This window comes from Crocodylus porosus, unplaced genomic scaffold (genome assembly GCF_001723895.1).
Source record: "Crocodylus porosus isolate Cpor-Errol unplaced genomic scaffold, CroPor_comp1, whole genome shotgun sequence".
Lineage (NCBI taxonomy): Eukaryota > Metazoa > Chordata > Crocodylia > Crocodylidae > Crocodylus > Crocodylus porosus.
This window is the reverse complement of record NW_017728948.1, coordinates 14,982,123-14,995,838: the sequence shown is the minus strand read 5'-3', so window position 1 is coordinate 14,995,838 and position 13,716 is coordinate 14,982,123. Positions and strand designations below refer to the sequence as shown.

Genomic DNA, 13,716 nt, shown 5'->3' with positions numbered 1-13,716 from the left:
GAGGCGAAGACGGGCACCAGAGCGGAGCGAGAACGGGGGCAGGCGGCGCAGAGGCAGACAGGCAAGAAAGCAGAGCAGGAGATCAGGCAGGGGAAGGGAAAGGCAGCAGAGCAACGGATCAGACAGGGGTTCCTGAGAGGCTCACCTCCCCAGACACCTACCCAAGGAAACGACCTCCCACGCCGACGGACCAGCAACCCCAGCCTAACTAAGGCGGAGCTGGGCCGCCACAACCCCGCCCCGCGGCCTGGCCACAGACCCACCCCCCGGTGGGACTCCCGGCGCGGTGCACGCTGGGAGCTATAGTCGGCCACCTGGGGGGAAGGGGAAAATACGGAGCGCAGGCGCAGACCGCCCCGCCCCTTGGGCGCGCGTTGCATGCTGGGTTGTGTAGTGCGGTGCAGTCTCCCCTTCCGATCCGGGGAAACACGTGGAGGGCCATCATCCAATCAGCATTGCCGACAGGGATCACGTGCCCTCGCCCCAGCACCACTACGAGGAGGTAGGGCCAAGTGAGCCGGTGAACGTTGGCCCCACCCCGTTTGAGGGTGGCGGCGCGCGCTTTGAGCTGCTAGCGGCGCCCGGCCGCCATCTTGCGTCCTCGCAGCGCGCGGTGAGTCGGGCCGAGCCGGGGGGATTGACCGTCACTCACGACCCCTGGGCTGCGCGGGGTGGCCTGCGCCGAGGGGAGCTGCGAGGGGAGCCCGCCCCGGTTTCTGCTTCTGGGTGTGGGGGGGTCTAGGCTCTGGGCGTTGGCGGGGGGCTGACGAGGCCTGGCCAGCGCTGCTGCTGGGACCAAGGCCGGGCACTGTCCCTCCGCTGAGGGTTGGATCCACAGACGTGGGGTCAGTCAGAAATGTTGCCCCGTGGTCGTACGGGTCCGAGCCGCAGTGTGTTGCCTCCCTCTGCAGTGAGGGCCGTGGCCCCGCGCGGGATTTCTGTGTTGTGGAAGCGGGATGTGGCTGCCCAGGCTTCTCGGCTTGGTAGCTCTTGTGTCAGGGCTGATAGCAGCCTCATGCAGGGTCTAGACTGAGGTGGGAAACTTTTTCCTTTTGGAGGCCACAGCACCATAGGAAAAATGACTTGTAGGCCACACACAAGTGAAAAAGCAACTTATTATTTTAGAGAGAAATGTAAAACGTTGAACTTGCCCGCTTCTTTGGTGTGATGGCTGACTCTAGAAAGTAGGAAGACATGTACTTTCCTTCCAGGATTTCAGCAAGCTTCTCCCTCCCGGGACTGGGGTAGCAGCTAGCAGGCAGGGAGCAGCTGCCGCTGCACTGTGCTGGATGGCTGTAGTGCGCCAGCCCCAGCCTGCTTGCTGCTACCCCCCCAAGTCTCTGGAGGGAGAAGCTTGCACATGACGGCTGCTACTGCCACCCGCACCACAGCTCTGCCCGTGGCCAGTGCTGTGGGACTGGCTGCACTACTGCCCAGTGTGTTTTTCAAAAGTGACGGGATTTCAAACATTCTGGATTTTTGAGTGCTAAATTTATGAAGTTGTACTGTATTTGCTGCAGTCCGGATGAAATTATGCTCAATGTGGCCCACGAGCCATGAGTTCCCTGCCCCCCTGGTCTAGATGATGGTTTGTGTGGGATAGTTTGGACAGGGCTGATCCTGCCTCTGGCAGCAGGTGGGTCAAAATGAGCTCTGGAAGTCCCATCTAGCCAACTTCTCTCTGCTCCTGTGAATAGCAGGTAGGCTCCCAGTTCCATTTTCCATGTTAGCTGAGTTGAAATAGGTGCTGAATTTGGACTTGATTTGGTATTAACTGTTGCCAGGCAGCTGAAAAAACATGTTGGCTAGAAGCTAGGTCTGTCAAATGATTTAAAAATGTGATCTTGATTAGTTGCATGGTTAAAAAATATAGCTGCAATGAATCATGATTTTAATCGCACAGCTAACAACTCAAAATTATGCTGGTACTTTGTATGGTTGAGGGGGGGAGATGAATTTGAAGGTCTGGGAGGGGTTGGAGCCTGGGAAGGGGGTTGCAGGATACTGTGGGTCAGGAGTGAGGGGCAGCAGCAGGGCGGGGCTGTGGCTTGGGAATGAGGGGCAGACAGATGCACACAGGCACAGAGAGATGGAGAGACAGTGCCCAGCAGGTAAGTCTTTGGAGAGGCAGGGGGGAGAGGGAATGGGTGTGGGAGAGGGGCAAATTGAGGCCTCTGCCATGGGGGAGAGAGTGGGGCAGGTGCTGGGGTAAATGGGACCCAGGGCCAGGGCAGGTCATGACATGATGCCAAGTTGTGCTTCCTGCTGCCAGGCAGGCAGGGGACTCATGGCCAATGCATGGCTCCCAGGGCAAAGGTAGCAAGGTGCAGAGCTCTAGCCTGCAGCAGACAGCCCGCCTCTGCCCTGCGCACAAGTCCAGGGGGCATGTATCTGTTGTGCCTCCCCTGGGGGTACACACTGTGGAGGGACCTACCCCCCCACATCCCTGGATGAGCTGCCTGTGGCTCCATCCCATGACCAGCCCCAGGCCCCATTCACATCAGCACCCCACTCCTTCCCTCACCATGGGGGCCTCAATCTGCCCCCCCCACCCCCTTCCCTCTCACCCTGCCCCTCCTCTTCCACAGACCTACGGGGGCGGCACTGCTCCACAAGTAGCGTGCAGGCTGTCTGTATCTCTGTGCGGCCCCCCACTCCGTGCTGTAGCTGCTCGGAGCCCACACCTGGGCTACCCAGTGGTCCTCTGCACTGCCACTACTGCCTGGCCCAGAGGGAGTGGAGTGGAGTGGAGCCTGGGTGGGGGCTGCAAAAACCCATAAGAGTGATTAACTCATTCAAAAAATTAATGCAAGAACCAATTAATGGGTTGATCGTGCGTGTTAATGGTGATTAATTGACAGCCCTACTAGAAACCAATTTTGCTATTTCATGGCTGTCTAATCTAGTTTTGTATACTTTGGGGAACTTGTATATATGTATATGTAGGCTGTTTTCTTAGGTAATCTGTTGCTTGTTTTATTCTGTGCAGAATGACTTGTAAAAATACCTGTCTTTTAAACCATTTTTTTTTTCTTTGTGTTTACCATTGGGATAGCAGGCAGGCTCCAGGTTTTCCTTTTGTTTGGATATTTTTTAAGTCTGCTGGTAGATAACACACACATTTTGGTTTTTAATCATGAACTGTGGGAATCAGTTTGTGGAAAGGCTCAAGGCAATTGGTTATCCAAAAGCTGCTGAGCTTAATGGAGAAGACTTTGATTGGCTGTTTGAGACTGTGGAAGAGAGGTCATTTTTGGAGTGGTTCTGTGGAAATGTGAATGAGCATCATGTGCTCTCCAAAAAGGAACTGCAAGATTTTAAGACTCTTCTTAAATCTGGTAAACCTGTTTTAGAAGAAGCAGCTTTGGATGAAGTTCTTAAAACTTGTAAGTCCTTGGATTCAAAGGCCAATAGCCAGGAAGAAGGAGAACTTCAGAAATTAGAGGATGAGTTGCAAGCTCTTCAGAAGATGAAAAACCTAAAAATTCATCGTCGAAATAAGCTTCAAATGATGGCTTCCAGCAACAGCCATGTGTTACTAAAATTGAATGATGAAGCAGAAGAAGCAGTTAAAACTTTGAAAGAGAAACAAGGAATTCTCAGTGTGTCAAATAATAATATTAATAATGAGCTTCAGTCTCTTACTGAAGGAGTTAGGAAATTGACTTCTTTCTTCACCGCTTCAGATTCAGAACAAAGAATAGGTTCTCATCCAGTGTTTTTGTCCCAACATGCCTTGGATGAATATTTGTGTCAGGAAGAACAAAGTACTGCAGCACTTACTGCCTACACAAAAAAACAGTTTTTTCAGGGTATATCTGAACTGGTTGAAAGTTCAAAGGAAGAAAACTTTCAACTTGTAGATATAAGCAACCCATTCATTTCTGATGAGCATAATGACGTTTGTGAGGACAGATGCGAGATGATTAGGTTGCAGATGGCATATATTTGTGCGCAACATCAGCTAATTCAACTGAAAGCTAATGACCTAAGTATGAATTCAGCTGTACAGTGGGCAGATAACACTCTTCAATCCTTAAAGAATAAGGTAAGCTGTTAGAGAACTGTGTGGAAAACAAGCATGGGTATGTTGGTATTAATTTTAATAAAAGGATCACAGTTGAATTTAAAGTTGTATTCCTGTTTACCCACATCTAATATTTACAGTGAAATAGCATCAGATTCTAGCATGCTTACAGAAACTGCCTGTAATGGTGCTGTTAGTTCTCTTTGTCTTTTTAGATTTACCACATTTAGCAAAAATTTTTAGTACCTTTATTTTTTAAAATTTCATTGTAACCTGCTTATTTCAGTTGGTCAGTTAATCTAAATTATGTAGGCTTTCAATCCCTTCATGATGTATATAGTATTCCATTGATAATATACCAGATGTGGGAACTCAGTCTGTTTTTACTGAGTATTAGCTAAATCGAGTATTAAATGTGTTTGTGCCCTTATTGTTACTTAGCATAAACTTTAACATCTACTGTGCCCCACTTACCATTATCTATATGAATGCAGGGTGAGGTTCCCCCAGCTCCCCAAAATCAGCATGGGATGAAGCCTCATCTTGGATTTGAATATTGGCCTGGGGCAGGCAGAAATTCAGTACCAAGCTGAGGGCCAATTCCAGAGCTGAGCTGCTACCTGCCCTGGGCTGGAATAACTCATTTGTCAGGGGAGGGAGGGGGCATGTGATCGAGGCTTTGGTGGGGAATCTGAAGCCTTTCCTGCACCCTCTCCCCCTTTGCCTTTATCTATGCTTATTCCTTCTTTTCTTCCCCACTCTGGCTCCAGTCTGTCCAACCCTAAGTTGGCTGGGAGCTGCTGCCTCATGTCCCTAGCTGGTTTGGAAGCACCTGTGTGGGGAGGCAGGCACAGAGGTTAAAGGGCTGGGGGGGAGGGGCAGAGGCAGGCAGGGAGAGCAAACACAGGCATGGAGGGGCAGATGGGTGCATGGTAGGGTGGAGCCTTTGCCCCCTGCTGCTGCTTTCCCACCACAGCAGGGTAGGAGATGAATTTAAGATGACTTTCCCCTACTTAGATTCTATACATGGAAAAGTTATAACAATTATTATTTGGGAGGTCAACTTAAATTTAAAGTCATCTTGGATTCATGTAAATACAGCATTCATTGTCAGGACACAGAAAGCAAGTTGTTTGCAAATTATGTTCATTCAATCACATACAGGTTTGTTTCAGTCAAAATAGGAGGGGCTTTTTTGTATGGTCTCTTTGTCCTGATCAAAGCAATCAGCATGTTTTATGCGTTATGTGGTTCTTTCCTAAATTGTCATAATGGACTCTTTCTTCTGGGGGTGGGGGAGAAGCCTGGATGCCTGAGAGGAGTCAGGTTTGGGTGCTTGTCGGATGCTTTTGTGAAAGGGTCCAAGGGAGTCTGGATGACTTGTGAGCATAGAGACACTTAATCGGAGCCATCCTACTGATAGAAAGTACTACATGCAAAGGAGTGAGGAAATGATAGATTTTTGTAACTACTAAAAAGTACTGCCATTGAGACTAGTATTTTTGGTAGGCTTTATTCTTTCATTCCCTCTTTTTCTTTCCTTCTAATCTAGTGGAAAATATATTGCTGATGTCATAAAGCTTAAAACCTTGTACTATAGTTGGTTTATATTTAGTAAAAGAGTTGTCCAGACCCATCATCTATGGTCAACTTGGCTGGTTAAAAAAAATAAAAGCACATTATTTCTTGAATAGGAATCTTTATGCTTATTATTACTAAAGTCTCTTGTTTTTAGTAGCAGAACAAAGAAGTTAGCATAATTTAGGATGGCATCTTTAGAGGCCACTTAGCATAAATGCATCCTTGGAAAACCTACCAAAAGCATGGTTCTCAAATACTACTAATGTTTTGAACCTTGTTGTAAGCTAGCTTTCCCTTACCTTGGTAACTGCCTGAACACTGTATTAAACTCCGAATTCCTTGGGGAACTGGAAAACTTTAGGGAGAAGGGTGACTAAAAAATGTTAGGTGACCTCAATCCATTTTAAAATGTTTTTGTGCATTTATGTAGATTATTGGAGAAGAAGAACACCTTGAGACTAGAATCTCTAGCTTAAACAGTGAAATTTCATCAATAAAAAAACATCTGACTCAAATAAACAATGAAACTCTGCCTGCCCTTGTGAAGGAGAATGCACAACTATTGAATATGCCTGTGGTGAAAGGGGATTTTGATCTGCAGATTGCTCGACAAGATTACTATACATCAATACAAGATCGTGTGTGTGACCAACTGCTGAAACAGAAAGCATCATTTGAATTTCTTCAGCTAGCTTATGAAATTGAACTGAAGAAACATTATGATATCCATCGTCACCTTGAAAAACTGATACAAGATCTGAAACAGCATAGGAAAGCATTGGAGCAGAGACTGGAGATGATGTCTGACCCTCTTATATCTCAGCATACATTGCCAAGGAACACGATTGACTCAAGGGATGATGCCTCTCACAGGTAAGCATCATGAATTTGGATCTCTAAAGTACTACTGAGGACCTGTACGAGACCCCTAGGGTTAGATTGTCTAATAGCTTCCATAATAAAGTTCTTGCAGCAGCTTACTGAGAAGCTGTAACTCATCTGGAGTACACACGTGGAATGAAAGACCTGCCACTTGCTTGTGCTGTTTTTTTAAGATGTAATGATAGCTAAAAACAGTTTGTCCCTCTGTCTGTTCTCTCACGTTACAACCTTAAGTCAGGCATTGTGGATGGTATTAATGTTTAAGGCCAAATCTATGATGCTGTTGCTAGCATTTCTGGGAATAATCGTATATATTAGAACAGAGGTGGACAAAGTATGGCCTGCAGGCCAGATCCAGCTTGCCAAGTGACTGGATCTGGTCTGCAGCTGCCCTTGCAGTGCTTCACATGGGGCTGAGCCCCACTCACCCCTGCCAGGACAGTCCACTGCATGCTCCTGGTGGCGCTCGCCAGGCTGGGCCCTGGCCAGCGCATAGCTTCTAGCGTGGCTGTTCCCTCTGTGGCTGCAGCTGGCCGGCTGTTGCTGTGCTTTGCTCCCCTCACCTCCAGCCGGAAGTGCCCAGCTGAAAGTTCTTCCCTGCGTGCCTGCCCGCCCAAAGTGGCACAGTAGGGGCAGGAGTGAGAGGAGGAGCCACCACAAGGCAAGGGGAGCAGAGTGTAACCCAGCTGGCTGCAGCTGCTCCAGGAACAGTCCTGCTGGTAGTTGTGTGCTGGCCAGGCTTGGGCTGGCAGAGCTGTTCTGTTCCCCTCCCCTCCCTGCCCCTGTTCCTGCCCCTGTCACATCACTGCGGGCAGGAAGTTTTAGCTGGGTGGCTCCTGCCCAGTGTATGGAGCTCCCGGCTGCTTTCCACCTGCTCTACCCACCCAACACAATTAGCAGCCACCTGTGGGCAGGGGGAGTGGTTGAAAGATGGCTGGGAGCTGGAGCCAGAGGCCCATGCACTGGACAGGAGCTGTACAGCTAAAGCTTCCCTGCTTGCCTGCCCAGAGTGGTGCAGCAGGTGCAGGACCATCAGCCACAGCTGGAGTCAAGGGGAGCAGAACAGCCCTGCTGGCTTGGGCCCTGCCAGCAAACAAACCTTCCAGTGGGGCTGTTCCCTGTGTGACAGCAGAGCACCCAGCTGACTGCACCCCTTGCCTCCTACTGGTAATGTGAGCCTGGCTGGCTGTAGCCCTACTAGGAACAACTCCCCCAGAAGCTGTGTGCTGGCTAGGGCCAGCAGGTGTGGGCTGGAGCATGGTATGGACTGCTGTGGGTGGGGCTTAGCCCCATGTGGAGTGCCATGGGGGTAGCTGCTGACCTGGCAAGTTCTGCTGCATGTGTGCACGGTGTTCCTGTGCACTGCTGCCCTGCCCAACCCCAAGTCCCTGGCATGCAACTGGGTTGGGTAGGAGCCACACCAGCTGCACCCACATGGCTTGAAGCAGTGCGTGGGAACACAGTGCAGCACTGGCTGGCTGTGTACTGGGGAGTCAGGGTGGGGAGTGCAGGGAGAAGTAGGAAAACAGCATGGCAGCAGTCTGGTCAGCTCTGGATAACCTGCAGGTCTCAGTCCCTTTCTCCCTGCAGCCTCTTCCCCTGCTCTGGTCCCAGGCAGGCAGCCGGGTCCAGCAGGAGCTGCATCTGTGTGTCCTGAGGCAGCACATGGGAATACAGCACAGCACTGCCCTGGCCCCGTGCTGGGGCTCAGGGTGGGGGAGTGGTACAGGGAGAAGGGGGAACAAAGGTTCAGTTCCCCTTACTTTTGTTCTCTGTGCCTAGGGGTGGGCAATTATGTGGGCTGGAAGGCCACATAGGGAGTTTTGGTGAACTGTTGCGTGGAGTGGGATCAAATAATTGGCCGCCCCTGAATTAAATCCTCCTTGTTTCATTTTAAGCCAATTACTACTTGTTTTGTCCCATGTAGATGCAATAGCTGATCATCTTTATAACAATTCTTTTTGTATTTGAAGGTTATCAAATCTCCCTGTCTCTGTTATTTTAGTTTAAAAAAAAAATCCAGTTCTTCTGACTTTTCCTTGTATACAGAAGTACTCTTTTGATCGATTAGTTGATGGTCAGAATGCTAACTGAGATTTTTTTTGTAGATTATACCAGCTCCTGGAAAGGGAGGATCAGAAACAACAATTGTTTAGAACACATGAAGGTCTGGAACACGAGGCTCAGAAATTAAAGCAGGACACTGTTTCAGTGCAAGATCAATTATCAGTGTCTTCTCAAGAGCAGTCTCTTTTTCTGTCCAGTTTGGATACTGCTTTAGATACCCTTTGTGACTCTTTGTATTGTGGTGGAAATCAAATCTTGCTTAGTAATCGGGTAAGTCCTTATAGTAGACTTTTTCAGTTAATGCTTTATTAATCTTGCATTTCATATGTAAGGCCAAGGTATGAATGTGGAATTACCATTTTTTATTTGGCTAGTCCATGCAAAAAGAAGTAAAAATAGTTGTTTTCAAAGATAAGTATCTCCTGGGTCATGCCATTAGTCATAGGAGTTTGACAATTGGCATATCCTTTATGTAAAGGTTTTTTTAATGCACAGGTAGGTATGTCCTCTGAGTATTACAGAAGTCATACCAGTTTTCCAGTTCCTTTGTTAGCAATTTTTGTATTGCTACCTTGAAATAAAACAAAACAAAAAATCTTTACAATCTTTATACTCCATCTTATTCAATTTATTTCATATTAGCCTGGAGCTTGTGGATGGATGGATTTTAAGTGGCATACTGTATATGTAGAAAGGCATTGCTATAGAACTCTGAATTTTTCATACCTCAAAAATAACTTTAAGAGGGAATGAAAACCTATAACTAATGCAACTTGTTTTGGTTTTTTAAATGAACTGATATACCAGTATCAAAATTGTTGTGATAGAGACCCTATATTACTCAGTGCTTTCTTGATTAAATAGATTATAACACACTTGAACATTGTGCAGTGGTACATCACACAAAAATGAAAAGCCGCTTTATTTTCTTGAAAGTAAATCTTTTTAAAGAAGAATATTGTAGACGCCAGGGGTTTCACCGATAAAGATTTTCTTGCCTGATACTGAAAACCAATTATTAACTAGGCATACTGGCTGATACCAATCCGATAGCCAATTTGCAGAAATGCAGCTGGGCAGCAGGAAGAGCAGTGCCCTGCAGGTAAGTCTGTGGAGGGGAGGGGATGTGGGGGAGAAGCGGAATGGGGGCTGCAGATTGAGGCCCCCACAATGAGGGAGGGAGTGGGGCAGGAACTGGGGGTGCTACCTGGCCAGGACAGTGAATGGGAACCAGAACTGGGGCAGGGAGTGGGGCAGAGCTGCGGGTACCTCATCCAGGGGATCGGCATCCCGGAACTTAAAAATTGGTGGTGGGGGCACTTGGACTAAAGCTCAGCAAGTGAGTTTTAGTTTAAGCGCTACAATTTTTAAGCGTGGGGATGCTTTTAACTGGAGCAGGTCAAGGGCAGATACAGGTTGCCTGCTGTGCACCTGGGGCTCTCCAACCTGCTGCCTTTGCCCTGAGCACCCTGCTCTGGCCACGTGTCCCCTGCCTGCCTGGTAGCAGGAGGCACAACTTTGTGGCCTCAGCTACTTTACAGTTCGGTAGCTAGGTTACTGCTAGGTAGGACCCAGGGAGTATTGGCTGACAAAACTGAGTCATCCCAGCCTCTTCCCTGTGCCCCCTGGATGAGCTGGCCACAGCTCTGTCCCATTCCCTTAGCTGGCTCTGGCTTGGCATTGCCCTCACCTCATGTTCTACTCCCTCCATCACTGTGGGTGTCCCAGTCTGCCCCTTCCCTCTCCCATGCCCCTTGCTCTCTACTGACTTGCATGCAGGGCTCTGCTCTTTACGTTGCCCAGCTGTATTCTGGGCCACGTACATACATGCAGCTGTGTGCATGTGTGTAGCTGTGCACATGCACATGGCGTCTGGGGGGCCCCCATTAGAAGGCACATTATATTTATTCGTTAACATTATCAGCTACACTGGGCAAAAAAAAGCCGATAATGTTAATTTTCTTTTTATCAGTTCCAGTCCGATATGGCACTGATGTATTGGTGCATCTTTAGTAGGTACTTGTAGATGCTCATAATCCAATGACAAACTGGTTTACAGTATGCTAGAAATAGATTAGATGCCCTCAAATGAAGGGGATCAGCTGGGTCCCAGGATGTGTGCCAGCAGAGCTTATCTGCTTTGTTGAGCAAAACTTGCATCATGTGTTTTCCTGCAACATTAATGGGCAGGACAACAGGTGACATGTTCTCCCAGGGCTGAAGGGGCCTGGTGCTGTCATTTTTGTGTGGTTTTTTTTTTTTTTTTTTTTTTCCGCCCCCCCCTGCTTTTCCCTCACTTACCAAGACACATGCTGAGGGTCCTGGGGATGTGTCTTGCTTGGGCATTCCTGGGATGCACAGGATGGGACCCCTCTATCTGTGGGGTGACTGGAGAGTGTGGATAGCTCTGGGCTGCTGGTGCTTTTGTGCCATAAAATAAATATCTGCTGCTAAATTATGGCCCAAATTGACACCACCTTTGTCATGGCCACAAATTTTGGGCATTTGTGGCGTGACAAGGGATGTCTGTTTCCTTGGTCTTTTGTGATGGAAGTTGACAGCTGTTTCCTTCTAAGCAGTGAAAATGGGGGAGGGAAATCCAGGTGCCAATAACTTGGTTTTAGTTTGAGTATTCTTGTTTGACTGCTGCTTTGAATTAATTGTGTTAAAAGTAAATAAGGTATTATGTCATTTTGATCCAACATGAAATAAAGGGACAGATCCTGTTACCCCTACGTAGCCTAAATAAAAGCTTAATGTTGTATTAATGCAATGGAAGTACTTCTGGTATTAGATGTGAATAATGGCATTACGTTTGGCTCAAATGAAAACAAGTACATAATTTTCTCTTCTTGTAAAGTTTTCCCCGCGTAAGTCCATTAACAAAGTATCTTCAAAAAACTAAAAACAGTTTTCATTTGTAGTTAAACAGTGAATCAGTGATGCAAATGTAATAAATTTTGCTTTTTGTTTTTTAGGAGCTAACTGAGCAGTTTCATCAACTAGAAGTTCATTTAAATAAACTCAATCAGCTTATTATGGATCTTCTTGCTGATGTGAAAGCCAAGAGAAAGATTTTAGAGACCAATTCACTGCTACAATTGGAAAGAAAACTATATGTATACTTCTTTAAAGATGAAGATCATTTGAAAGAAGTTGTGGAGAATGTACAGCACCAGTCTAAGGCCCAAACTATTGGTCTCTAGAGGATTAAATGCGAGATGCCTGAAAATGAAATCATAAACTGATCTGTTTTGACATGGAAATGATTTAGTATGGCTGTCTGTCTATGAATCTACAGCATAAAAAACAAACTTTAGATAAATGATTTATCTATCAGTGTTACTGAGAACAAACAGCTGTTTTCACAGCTTTTTGGAATACAGTTTTGGCATGCAGATTCAAACCTTCAAACTGAAATATTAGAAGGAACAGGTTGAGTATCTACATGAGTTACTTCACAGATTGATTTTTTGCTACACTGTTGCCTTTCACTAGGTTATGGAGCTGAGCAAAATGAAGACTTGTGAATCCGTTTTTCCCCCTCCCTTTGCTTTCAGTCACCGTGAAAGATTCTTCTTTTGCGATCTACAGAGTTAGTACAGAAGAAGTGTTTTAAAGGTTGGAACTTTTAAAGGTTGGAATTTAAGGACTGAATATAGTACAATACTTCTGAAATGCAATTTTCCTAGGAGTAAAATTTTATAATAACTTCTCTTGTAAACCTAAGAGACAGATGTAACTAAATGTTTGAGCATAGATCAGGATGTATGCACCTCTCTCTCTCTTCCCAGACTGTCCAGAATTCCCTGAGTTGTCTGAGTGCTCCTCTTCATTTGTGGTGGTGCAGACCCTTCAAGCACAAAGCACAAGAATTTTGAAATCTTTTTGACTAGGGTCTTTTAGGGATGTTTGGGTTCTGATGGTTTATTCTACAGCAAACTATTTCCTTTTTGGCTTAGTCTGGATTCTGTTACGATGTCTTTAATCCTGTAATAACACTGGCAGACATATTTTGAAATTCTTGTGGGTGATATTTTTATTAGACCAGCTAAATGTTTCGGATACATAAGCAAGGTTTTGGGTAGTTAGGGTACTGTGATTGACGGGCAAGGTTTTGGGTATCCTAACCATGCAGTTGATCCAATAAAACATATTCCCCTCAAAAATTCTTGCTGCTTGTATATTTTCTGGACCATCATGGCAACATCACTTCAGTGCTACCATAGAAAGCCAAGACTTTTTCTGGTGACATAACTTTTACTCAACTAATTGTGTAATTGGGAGAGATGTTAAACAAGCTTTCAGACACAAAGTGCCCTTACTTTCATACTGTACAGTTGATCTAATAAAATGTGTTATAAAAAAGCCTTGATTGTATATTTCTTGGACCATCACAGCTACAACTACTCTCAAACCCTACTTTCTGCCTAAGATATTAAAAATAAGTAAAGAAATGGGAGGGGGCACTTGGAAACAGCTGCATTTTTTTTTTTTTTACTTGAAGGTAGGGGTGACTGTGTGTGTGTGTATATTCCATCCTATTGTGTTGTAAGGTTCTTCAAGCACTGTCCTGCCATACAGGCTTGTTGGCTGCAAAAAGCTAACATCAGGACTTGACTTTATCGACTAACTGCTGCTTAGCTAACATATTGGAGTCATTAATGGAAAGTTTCTAGCATGTTGGCAATTATTTGCCTATGCTTGTCTCCAGCTTAGGTTATCTAACTGACAGTCATGTATTCAAAAAGACAAGAGATTTGGTTTCTGAGTTTAAAAATGGCGAATAGAAATAAATGTTTGCAGATCCTTGTTCAAAACAATCTGTCTGCAGTCATGAAGTAGGATGAATATTTCCCTGCAAAGAAGGGAAAATATTATCTGGTTGGTGATAGAACCTTCCTTTGGAAATATCAGACAAATGCAGGGTGAAAGGAGCCAGTGGTGGCAAATGAGTATGTAGAGGAACATATTGAAATGCAGTTGTTAAATTCCAGTTGATAGTTTGAATCTTTGAAATACCATAAGCTCTGATGATATAAATATTTTTAGAGTTCATTTTTAGTCTTGTGCACTGCTCAGAATAAAATGTGTAACGTTTTGACTCTTAATCTATAGGTTTCAGCAATAAAACTTTTTTTACTGACTCAAGGAAGGAC

The 13,716-nt window shown here is 45.9% G+C and overlaps 1 protein-coding gene across 1 annotated transcript; it reads left to right on the top strand.

Moving 5' to 3' along the window:
* Positions 1–531: 531 nt before the first annotated feature.
* HAUS3 (HAUS augmin like complex subunit 3) lies at positions 532–13,708 on the top strand. Its single transcript, XM_019552904.1, has 5 exons — positions 532–613; positions 3,059–4,048; positions 6,039–6,481; positions 8,599–8,827; positions 11,536–13,708. The coding sequence occupies exons 2-5, from the start codon at positions 3,137–3,139 to the stop codon at positions 11,761–11,763; spliced, it is 1,812 nt and encodes a 603-aa protein (XP_019408449.1). The 5' UTR covers positions 532–613; positions 3,059–3,136; the 3' UTR covers positions 11,764–13,708.
* The last annotated feature ends 8 nt before the right edge of the window (positions 13,709–13,716 follow it).